We start from the raw sequence: 12,514 nt of genomic DNA on the forward strand, positions 1-12,514 counted from the left end.
TATGGCAACTCAAAACATTTAAGAACATCACTCAAATATTTTTCTGTAATCTGTTACCCAAAAAAAAGAGTTCTGTGAACTTGTTCTGGTTTACAGTGTATTGAACCTAATACATTTTTAATTGTAATGACACTGTTAGCCACTAGATGGCAGATGTTGCTTACTAGCACTTTAAATCAGTACCAATAAAGAAAAGTCACTCAATAAATCTGTCTTTCAAGTAAAATAGCATGCAGATGTTCACATATTATAAAGGAAAAAATGAACAAAAAATATATGTTCAAAGGAATTTATTAAGATTTTTATAATATTAAACAAATTACCATTTCTTACCACATAAATAGACACAAGCGTACCGAAAATTAAGGACCCGTAGTTTTCCGTTCAACGCCTCCAAAAACTATATTTTAGGCACATTAAGCCATGTACATGTACAATATAATAAGAAAGTGGCGGTGGTGTGTGTGTGTGGGGGGGGGTGGGGGCAACAACTTTAAACACACATTATTTCTCATAAAATATTCCAAATGTAATATTTATGTAAAATTTTGAATTTTACGTCAACATTTGATCAAGACAGTTAGTGATAACATAACAAGGCTATGTATACAAATTAAATTTTAGCTGAAAATGTAAACATAGTAAACACAAACAATAAAAACAAACACAAAACATGAAGACAAAAGTGCACGCGATGCGGAAGAATAGAATAATGTTGGATAATTATGCATACAAGAGCATTTGACTCTCATGGGATAAATGTATATGAGTTTGCTGCACCTCATCTTTCTTCCTGGCGTTGACAGTCCCAGTGTGTGCAGTTCCTGTGAATGTTCTTTCTTTCTTTCTTTCTTTCTTGCTTGCTTGGTTTCCTGCTTTCTTGTTTTTTTTCTTACATTCTTGTTTTTTTCTTGCTTTCTTCTACTACAAATACTTCAAATACTTCCATCTATCTGCTACATAATTCATCAATGCAATTTCAGAAGCATTTAATAGCTTAAATTTTGTTTTAATTCCATTCTTTCTGCAATGTAAAACAATAATTAGCCCTGGAATCAAAGGACAAATGTATTCCCCTCAATAACTCATTCACTCCCAGCCATTTTCACTGAAGCAACCCCCTTCACTCCCGGCTGTTTTACTGGATTTTGATTGATTTTGCCCACAGAATATTGTGTTCTACTACTATAAAAACATGAAAACTACCAAAAGAAATATTAAAGTCTCTTCTTTCACCAGGAAAACATATATTTCCATCTGTTTCCGTTTTCCAGCAATTAGCATTAAAATATAGCTAAATTTCATCATTATTTACAAATCTAATTAGAATTCTGAGTAATTGAGGGTTTTTTCAACATGGTCCTGGTTCATTTCCTATGCTCTGCTGCCACCTCCTGGCCGTTTGAGTAATAACTACAATTTATTCAACCGTTCTTTGCAGTTGAAAGGCTGCATCAAAGCCTTCTGTATGCTCTAGCATAAAAAACTAACAAACATAAAACGTATAAATACGTCTTTTGGACACCTAAAACATTTAAAATAGAACGTATTTATACATTTTTGGGAGCAAAGTAATATGTTTTATAGTTTGTTTTATCATCATGACAGGACAAGCAAGTTGGTTCTGAAAGTGAAAAATCCAAACCCCTCGGTCCCACTGGAAATGTGCACTGCAACAAAAAAGATTTGGACATTTCTACAATAGTTTTGTCGGGCAAAGGTTGCGCATGTTCACATATGTGTTCTACCGTATGGATGTATTGAATAAGTCAAGCATCATTGCTCACGCTCCACATCCTGTGTCAAGCCATCATCTGCTCACACTTGTCATGCGAAATACTCAATAACACAGACGAGACCCATTTCACCATCATCGGAACTATCACACTATTCTAGCATGACAAATACTTGTATCTTGCTTAAAATTTCTAAAGCAATAGTGGTCACTTTAATTCTTCAGTTGTGTCACTTCATGTGTTCAGAAGCATAAAGTGCACAGGATTTCAATGAAATTCACATTTGCAATTGCAAGTTTTTGCACATGTTCTTTCTGGAGTCTATATAGATTAGTTAAAGCTAGATTAGCTTCCCTATCGAGCCTAATCAAAGGAAAATCAAGTTACAATTTTAATGCACTATGGGGTAAAAGAAGGATCCCCTTTCAAGAACACTTGATCATCCCCCCCAAAAAATCCTCCAAAAAAACAACTGTGTGCTCCAATAAGGTTTCTGCCCGGCAGATGCATCACATTAAGAGAGCAGCCGTTAAAAGGCCACTGATGAGCTGCTAGTGTCTCGAGAGTCCAAAGAACCTTTCAATGCGGGATCATCCAAAGGCTCGCAGTCATGCATAAAGCTGTACTTTATGCACTCCTGAAAAATGCTCTCGAGGAGGAAACGGACTTCAGAAATACATAGAGACTAATTGGCAAACTGTTTTATTCACTGATAAATGTGGTGCCACTTTGGCCTTCTCTCACCAAAGGTCGAACACCTGATGTTATTTTTCACTCTCAGCTCACTTTTGAACTCCACATATAAATTTAACAATAGGTTCTTGTCATTTGAAGAATATGTCAAGAGTCCATTCTTTTCTGTCTTTCTTTCTTTCTGTGGTATCCCTAAATACTACAGAATTAGGGTGATGCAAAAAGGAGTTCACCTCACTGAAAGTCTCTGGAGCAAAGCCCAAATTTTAGACTAGAAACGTCTACAGCTGTGTCTAATTATTCATTACACAGGTGTCAAACAGAAGGTTGACTATAAATGGGTGTTACTTAAAGAAAACACGTTCCCATTTCATGCTGTTAGCAATGGCACCACACGGAAGAGAAATGTCACAGGACCTGAGAAAGAATATAATTTCTTTGCACAACAAAGGCGATGGCTACAAGAAGATCAGCAAAGCTTTACTCATCAGTCAGAATACTGTAGCAAAAGTGGTACAAAAATTGAAAAAAGATGGAACTGCAACCATCTCACAGAGACGTCAAGGTCGTCCACGGATGTTAACAACTCGACAGCAGCGTCTTCTGATGAGAAGGGTGGAAGAAAATCGACATTTAAGTTCACTGCAGCTACAGAATACAAGGAAAAATGTGTGGTGGTTACGGTGTAACATGGTGGTGGCAGTGATCCTAAGCACACATCTAAGGCCACTTTTGGATTTCTGAAGAAGAACCAGGCAAAAGTGATTCAGTGGCCAAGTATGTCTCCTGATCTCAACCCAATTGAAAACCTATGGAGAATTCTAAAGAGAAAAGTTGAGCATCACTCTCCATCCATCATCCAGTCTCTAAAAGAGGCCATTCTTGAAGAATGGAAAAAAATTGATGCAACAAAATGTTGCCAGCTTGTTCATTCAATGCCTAGAAGACTTAGTGCTGTGATAAAAAAAAATCGTGGAGGCCATACAAAGTACAAATTTTTATTTATTTTTTTAATTGTGGGGTGTACTCATTTTTGCATCACCCCTATTTAAGTAAAACTGAAAAATGTGTAATCAAATTTTTATTACTAACCTTACTTCCATGTTATAAGTTAACCAGATGTATATTATACATGTCTTGTCAACATTTTGGAAATTGTTTTTGTGTTCATTGAGATATTGTTTAAAATGTTACTTTTCAAAAGGGGTGTACTCATTTACGCTGAGCGCTGTATATATATATATATATATATATATATATATATATATATATATATATATATATATATATATATATATATACATACAGACGCTCCCCTACTTACGAACATTCGAGTTGCGAACAACGGTACATACGAACATTTCTGCGCGTACAGTATGTCGAAAAATGTTCGGAAAGAAATGCTGTAAGTTAGATTTTGTATTGCGCGTAGTGCTTCTTTCCGCCGCTAATACCGACGTGCAACGTGGCGAGGAGGAGGAGGAAGAAAACGCCGGTCCCCATGAAGCAGGAAATAACTTTTGAAGCCGATTCCAGCGACGACGAAGAATCTCTCATGATATAAAATCCTCCTCTTCCTCCTCCTCCATCATCTCCTTAAGCATCGAGTACATCTTCCAAAAGTAAGTTAAACTTCATTTTATTTATCTTATTACGTACATGTACATACTGTGTGTGTGTGTGTCTCGCTCTCTCTCTCTAACATACGTAGTACAGTACAGTACTGTACGTAATCTCTCCATTTTATTAAGTTTTTTTCAGTACAAACCAATGCAGGTTACTTGTACAAGCCTTAAACATACTTATATAAACCTTCAATATACTTATATAGGCTTTAAACATAAATTATAATACAAAATATAGCACTGAAGCAACTTACGAACAAATTCACCTTACGAACGATCGTCCGGAACGTAACTCGTTCGTAAGGTGGGGAGCGTCTGTATATATATATATATACATATACATATATATATATATATATATATTAGAGCTGTCAAACGATAACAATTTTTAATCAGATTAAGCACATCTGAGAATTTTGATTAATCACGATTAACCACTTAATCACAGGCTTTTTTTTCCCGCCAAATTTGAAGAGCACCTGTTATGTGTTACATTTAATGTTATACGCTCATCCCTTCTCTTTTTCTGATCTATGAATTATTTGCATAATTTAAAATGGGAAAAAAATGACCCCAATATTTTGACATGACCAAATATTCTAAATACGCAAACATTTATTAAATGCTTTACTTTAATGCATGTAATTATGTTTATTGCTAAAACACAACCTGTGCTACCTTAAACGTAATAATAATAATGCATCAGATTTATATAGCGCTTTTCTAAACACTCAAAGACGCTTTACAGTGGAATAGATATACTATTCATCCATTTACACATCCACACTGTGGTGGCGGTAAACTACTTAAGTAGCCACAGCTGCCCTGGGGCAGGTTGACGGAAGAGTGGCTGCCTCCGACCACCGCCAATTCGCACCTTCCATACACCAGTGTGAGTAGCACTGGAGGAAATGTGTGTGAAGCGTTTTGCCCAAGGACACAACCACACACGACTTGGGGAGAGCGGGGATCAAACAGCTGACCTTCTGGTTACTGAACGACCGTCTCTACACCCTGAGCCACGGCCGCAACGTAGCCAGCCGATGTCACGCTAAAGGATAATCTATGGTCAAAATTAATAGTGCAATTAATCTGCATTAATTCCTGATTAATGCGATATTTTTTTGTGATTAATTAATCAGTTAATGCTTTAACTTTGACAGCAATAATATATATATATATATATATATATATATATATATATATATATATATATATATATATATATATATATATAAAGAAAAAGCACAAAACCAGGCAAAAACCATGGAGGCTGCACCAACATTATACTTTGCTGTCAAGTAGGGCTCCACAAAATATTCCCGTGAGCCGCAAATGGCCCCCGGGCCACTGGTTTGAGACCCCTGGTCTAGGGCATTTCTTTCTTTCTTTCTTTCTTTCTTTCTTTCCTTCCATCTATCTGTCTATCATCAATTTGAAAAATGTCCTGTTTTTAAATAAAGTAATTAAAATTAAAACATCAATAAGAAATATTCTTGAAGGTTTTCCCTGAAAATTTTAACTGTTGTGCATAATAATTTGGAATATGGCATTTTATTAAATCAATGTGTAGAAACACTATTGACATCGTAGTGGGGAAAAAACAAAAACAGGTATTATAATGTATCAAAATATTGTAAAATAACACTGTAAATCCCACCACTGACTCTTTGGGAAATTGGAGGGAGGAAAACGGCACCTGCCCAACAATTTGGAACACAGTGTAAAGTTCACCATGTATGATTAGGGGCAGCTGAGAAAAAACAATCTTTGTGCTCAAAGCTGCTTTTCCAGGTCCAGGCAGTGAGCTTCAATTTGACACTGAATGGTGTCTGCAGTCCTGCCATGAAGAACACTCTCTTTTTCTGATCCTTCTACTGACAGAAAAGCATCCGCCTCTTAATTTGTTCTATTTTTCTCATCATTAGATTGAATCACTGCCTGTCTGTGTGTTTTTGCTGTTGTTTTGTTTTCCTTCATTTACGCTCATCATTTTTCAATTGCATTATTATTATGTTATCATTCATCATGTGAATGGTGTTATGATTAATACTTGCTGTGTTCTAAAGAGTTTTTGATGAGATGAAGGTTGTGTCATCCACTTTTGTCAGATGAAAGCAAAAAAGAAAGAACTGATGTACTATATGATATACTTATTATCATATCAAATAACAGCTCATTTCAGACCGGAAGTGGACAGTGACGGGAAAGGAATTTTTCACAATTATAATTAGGCTTTCTTTGGTCCAAACATTTATCCAGTCGCCTATCAAGCTCATTTTCAAAGTGCCTGCCCAGATTAGGGTCCTGTAACGTGGTAAAAAAAGAAAAAAAAGAAGAACAAGCAATTTTAGTCTATGATAATTACAGAGAGAACACTGGATGAGAAAATGTACAAATTTAAAACCAATGTCATTTTTGTATCTGAGCGAAGACGATACCAGGTAAAACTGAAGAAACTGATCCCGTTGAAAGGTTTTTAATATAAATTGAAATGAACTATTGATTATGCATTGATTGCATCTGCACTGATTATTTCTAGGAAAGCTTGATAAATCAATAGAATGAAAACTCCAACCAAGAAATCTACGAAAATACAGCACAATGGTGAAAGATAAGCTCAAGAAGATTGGAAACTCTTTTGAAGTGTCCATGGAGTTGGCCAAAGTAAAGAAAGATGTGATAATCAATGACTAAAGACTGAAATATTGATGAATTGGAGCCACACACTACAACAGGATTCAACTCACTTGGTCTGATTTTGTTCACGCTGCAACAACACATGACCATTGTTCAATGCTTTGCTCAAGGGCACCTCGACACAAGTCAGGAAGAAAATAAACAACAAAATATAGGAAACCATTTCCAAGAAAAGCAACTCCGCATAGAAAAGGTCACCACACTCGAGAACAAATTTTAATGAATATTATTATTGAGAGAAATGTTAGCACAGCCTCTCAGAGTTCAACATTCTATATAAGACTTGAAAAAAATGGCTAAAGAAAGAGTCCAAAAAATTATTTCATCAAATCACAGATTAATGAAGAATTAATTCAGTCCTATTGATTCTTGTCCCTAATACATTTTTAATGTTCCACTTCAAACTGCTGCATCACAGTTATTAAAAATGTCAGAAGTTGATGATGATGGAAAAAGTATTTATATTCAATGCATCCAGTTCTTTCAGCAGGGTAAATTCATTTGATTGATTTATTGATTGATTGAGCGAATTCATTTGAAAATTGACATACTTCCGACGTATGAAGGAATTACTACACTGTTCTGTGTCACTAGACGCACTATCAATTGCAGTTACGCAGTCTCCATTTATATTTGTGCTCGTGTCAGCTTGTGTGGGTCCTTAGAAATGATCTCTTAAACCATATAGATAAACATGCACGAGATGCCAAAAGAGCTGACGTGTGGAAGTCAAACCACCTGGAATCAAAATTACAAAAGCATTTTTGCTTCACAAGTAGACAGGATCAAAGTGAAGGCAACATTAACTCCTTGACTGCCAGACGTTTTCAGAAAAGGGATGCCGTGGGTGCCAGCCGATTTAAGCATTTTGACTGATCTTTCAAGGTCCACAGAAAATTTTGTGTTTGGACTATGGAAACACACATGCTACCAAATGAAAGATTGGACTCTCATCTTTCATCAGAAAAAAAAGTTTGTTTCTACCTTATTCCGTTTTTCAGTAATCAACAATAGAAAATGATTAGTTTCACCCAAATGCTCTGTTTTGAAACAAACGTCTTTTAACGTCTTTGGCACTCCTCCGTAGGATTTTACTAAACGTTATTTAACGTTTTTGGCAGTCAAAGAGTTAAAAAAAAAAAAATAAAAAATAATAATAATAATAATAATAATAATAATAATAATAATAATAATAATAATAATAATCCTATTCGAGACAAGATGCAAGATGTGACATTTTGAAATATGTGTAATTTGTCATTAAATCTTTATGGCAATAGTGTTGCTCCCTCCAATTTGGGATCTGAAGAATTTCAAATGTCATGGAATGTAAATTTCAGCACATCAGTGCTGGAGTCCTAATGTCAGCTGGCCCCCAGTGGGGGTACAGTGACACACATTACGGACCAAAAAAAAATGCTCGCGCCCGAGCGGATGAGCAGATTGTAAGCCTGCCATTTCAACCATGGGCTGAAGAAAACAAAGGAAATGGAAATGAAACGGCAGCATGGAAGATGAAAGCCTTGAAGGAGGCGATTGATTCAACAGGTATTTGAAAATGAGTTTAGATTCTGTTAAATGGAGCTGCCCTATCCTGACATGTTAAGTTTCATTTGTTCAGTGTTGTGGCAAAAAGTCACATTTTTATGATTAACTCACTGTAGTTCATACATGTCAAAATTGAGAACTAATACAATTAATGCATAATAACTGACAACATTCCTACAAGAATTGTATATATGCATTTGTGAATTCAAATGGCAGGTGTAAAAAAAATGACACCAGCAACACATCAGAAGCCTCAATAATGATCTAACTTTTCAAGACACACGCACATGCACACAATTGATACAACACCCTGCATCTAAAAATAATGCAACCCAACCGAGTTGTGTAGTGAAATGAAAAGTGTGATGCCAAGTCAAAGAGTCACGACCCGAGCAAGCAAAAGAGAAGTGATAGTAAAATGGCTTTACGTACTGAATCTCGGAGGTTCCCGCTCCATGCTGCTTGCTGCTGAGTTGCAAAAGCAAGTGATATCAAAAGACAGCGAGAGGCAGAGGAAGAATATGCCGCCGAGCTCGCTCGCTCGACCTCCCCTCTCCTGTCTCTCTTTTCCTCCTATCTGTCTGCGCCTCACTGCCGTGATGGTGTTAACCTATTTTTTTTATTCCTTTACCTACCTTTCATCGCTCCCGTTCATTACTCTCTATCGCCGTCCTCAATTAAGCATACACACAAACACACACCAGCTCCCAATTCCAGCAGCCTTGGTTGCCATGCATACCAGATGTGGCTAAAGAATGCTTTATTTAAAAGTAACTGGAGTGCAAGTAACGCCATTGCAAAGGTCACATATATTCATACCATAAGTGTAAGAAACAGTTATGCAACAACAGTAAGACACTCAAGAACAATACAAAGGTACACTTTAATTCAATCGAGCACAATCTTCAGTAAAGTCATTTTTGTTTTTAATTGGCTTTCTTCTATTTACCCACATCATTTGTCATTAGTCAGTCTAAATAGTGCTACGATTCAGGTTTGATGTGTTCTATTCCCTTTCTCATCTCATTAAATCTTCTCCATCATATCACAACACACTTTCTAGTCAGACCAAAAATGATGATTGCTTTTTTTGCGCAGCCACGTTTGAATTTGGAGGTGAGAAAATTGGGCCTTTCTTCAGTCGATCGCTCTACAATTGAAGATCATTGGCAATGAGTCAGTTAGCTTATTGCAATTATATGAAAATCATGTGAGCCATAAACGCGGAAATTGAAGCTACAAACTGAAACAAAACGGTTGCTTAAAATGCAGTGCATTCAAAATACATCTTGGTAAGATTTCTACAAATAAGATTGGATGTTCAATCGGTATCATTTGTGGAAATGGATCAGACCCTAAACAGATTACGATGGCTATCACAGCAGCGGTTTTATCAGAACAAACAAGGAATAAGTGAGCTGAATGCATTGTGTAAGGATTTTTTTTTCATTGATGCTTTTGACTCACTCGAGTGAAACAAACGGATTGTTTTCCCTGGGGAAAAAAATCAGCCATATTGAATAGATGCACTAATACTCTTATGGTTCGCAACACATGCACAATTACAGGGGCAGGGGTCCTAACAAATACTTATGTAACATTCGAAAACAAATGTTTCAGGGGAATAAACTTGTAAATATGTGATTGATTATTTCAAAAACTAGACTAATGTAGTTTGGTCAGACATTGTCGTAAACAATATATGAATCCATTTTCATTAAATTCTTTTTATATTGTTTGTTTTTTATTTTGTCATCTTACTATGACATTCTGTTGTCTTATTGCAATGCTCTTATCTGTTTTATCTTGACTTTTTTATTGCTTTGTGATTTGTATTTTAATGTATTTATGTATAGGGGACTACAGTTGCAAATTAGCAACTGCTGCTAGAATCTGGCTTTTTTGCAATTTACTTTGTTGTTCATTGATGTGCATTTCAAATAAAATGAAATTAAATGAAAATTTAATTCTGTTCTTTTTTTTATAGCAAAAAATAATGAACATAGCAGTAAACGTTCCTTACTGAATATGAACTGTTTGACAAGCTGTGATTATTTTTGTTTCAAATGTGAAATAAATGCTGTTTGAGTATGGTAAAAAAAAAAAAAAAAAAAAAGCACAAAGTAGCTAAATATATATCTCAATTAGTCAAGCATTTTTGTTTTCACTTCATGAAACGCACGCAATGAGTGCATATATGAATCAAGCAAATGCACAAAATGTTTTGTTATGTTGACAATGTCTCAATAGTAAGACCATTACGGTTCATTATTCTTACAATCAATATTGGGAGGACGATTGTTTGGATTAATTCTGTAGCTTCAGTCAAATGTGGCAAATGACTTCATGTTTAATAATTTAGAACACTTTTCCCAAACATGGACCAAATATATGGCATCCTTCTGCCGTTCTTCTTCTCTGATGAGACGGGAATTGCCAAATTAAAGACTTTAACAACACAAAGCTTCAGGGAGACCGTCCTTGGACAGATGAGACCAATTTAGAACTTTTGTTCAAGTCACATCAGAGCAATGTGTATATAAAAACTAAACATAAAAGGAAAAGAACACTGTACCGAAACATGGACATGCATTCGCTTAGTTATAGTCTGGGTCTGCTTTGCTAAATCGTGCACAAGGTCAACTGAATCTGTGCAGGAGTCAAAGACCTCAAGACATATAAAGGCAATGTGATATTGCATGTGCAGCCCGCTGTGAAAAAGCCTGGGCTACATGAGCCATGACCACGCAGGTCATGGATCCTCCACAGGATAAAGACACGGCTGAAAACACCCAAAAATGACTCTGAACAACAACAAACTGGAATACAAGAATTTTAAAGTGGCTTTCTCTGAGACCCGAGCTCCAGTATGTACCATTGAACATCTGTGGAAGGAGCTGAAGGCATGCAGTCTATAGAGAAGGCAGCCTTTGAACCTGAGTAGAGGTAGACGAGTCTTCTTAAGAGTTACAGAAATTGGGTACCATCTTTCTTTGGCAACTTTGTTTTTGTTTGTTGTTTAACCATGAATATAAAGTAGGGGTGTCAAAATTAGTATGTTAATTTGGAGTTCATTTAAAGTTCATTTAATGCCACTATTTTTTTTAACGTGCGATTAATGACTGCCTCTTACTTGAAAAGGAACATAAAAGGAATTCCAGCAGATACATGCAAGTCAAAATTTTGTAGTAATAAATGTAATAATAATGCATACAGTGGAACCTCAGAGTTTGAACGTCTCGGAACTCGTACAATTCGGACTGCAACCAAAAAATCTGAGTAAAAAATGCCTCGGAGTTTGAGCTCATTTTCGGAGTTTGAACACCCAAGCAAAGCAAGCTAAGCCGAACGTACCTTGCAAACGGGTAGCCGAGTGAAGCCGAGCAATGCCGAATGCTCACGTTGCGGTAGTTGAAACGATACACTGCTCATTTCCAGTCAGATCGTGAATACTCCCGAAGGTGCTCCATACTCTACTGTTGATTTTTCCACGACAATTTTCTTCGCCATCGGCCCAAAAAAAGACAACAGTGCCAGGGGCAGCAAAGAAAAACATACAGTGCTAACCACAGTGGAATTAGGAAGGAGATTATCGTGCAGTTGTAACTACCGTGACTACTTCTGTAAATACTTCCACGAGGACCACTTTAGCTGTTTGACAATGTGTCTAACGTTAAACAACGCACGCAAGAACCGCTCAGTAGTCTAACAATATGCCCAATGTAAAATACACAAACTCAGTACTGAACTAAAGCTAGCATTAACATAGCATTTATCATCCACTGATGCCATCACACCACAACAGGTAAGGTACGGTATTTATTTTATTCTTTAAATACTGTACAGGGTGTAAATATAAAAAAAAACATGAATAGAAATTAAAATAGGAATTTTCTGTTTTTGGAGCTTGGGAACGGATTAATTGCATTTACATTATTTCCTATGGGAAAAAATGTTTCGGAGGTTGAACAATTCGGACTTCAAACACCGAGGTACCACTGTATATTTGTGGAGACTGGGGTTTTACAATTTTAAAAATATGCAGAATTTCACAAGTTACTTCATGTTAAAGATTAGATAGCTCTTAATATGAAAAAAAAATGCACTGAGCTGGCACCAACGTCTTACAAATGCAATTATCCCCTCTAGTGGCAGAAAAACGACCTCAACACAAATCAATATCAGACAATTTTTTTAACTATTGAGGTCATG

The 12,514-nt window shown here is 36.1% G+C and overlaps 1 protein-coding gene across 2 annotated transcripts in view; it reads right to left on the bottom strand.

The window, feature by feature from the left end:
* Positions 1-12,514, bottom strand: part of plch2a (phospholipase C, eta 2a) — a 145,007-nt gene that overhangs the window by 111,772 nt on the left and 20,721 nt on the right. The window contains exon 1 of one of the 2 annotated variants that reach the window (XM_077579823.1): positions 8,735-8,881. The exons of the other annotated variant lie outside the window; for it this stretch is intronic. Within the exon in view, the coding sequence (XP_077435949.1) occupies positions 8,735-8,759 (25 nt within the window). The 5' untranslated portion in view covers positions 8,760-8,881. Of the gene's footprint in view, positions 1-8,734; positions 8,882-12,514 lie in introns of those variants that run through there. 2 annotated transcript variants of the gene reach the window in all.

Source organism: Vanacampus margaritifer, chromosome 1 (assembly GCF_051991255.1).
Source record: "Vanacampus margaritifer isolate UIUO_Vmar chromosome 1, RoL_Vmar_1.0, whole genome shotgun sequence".
In the NCBI taxonomy this organism is placed as follows: Eukaryota; Metazoa; Chordata; class Actinopteri; order Syngnathiformes; family Syngnathidae; genus Vanacampus; species Vanacampus margaritifer.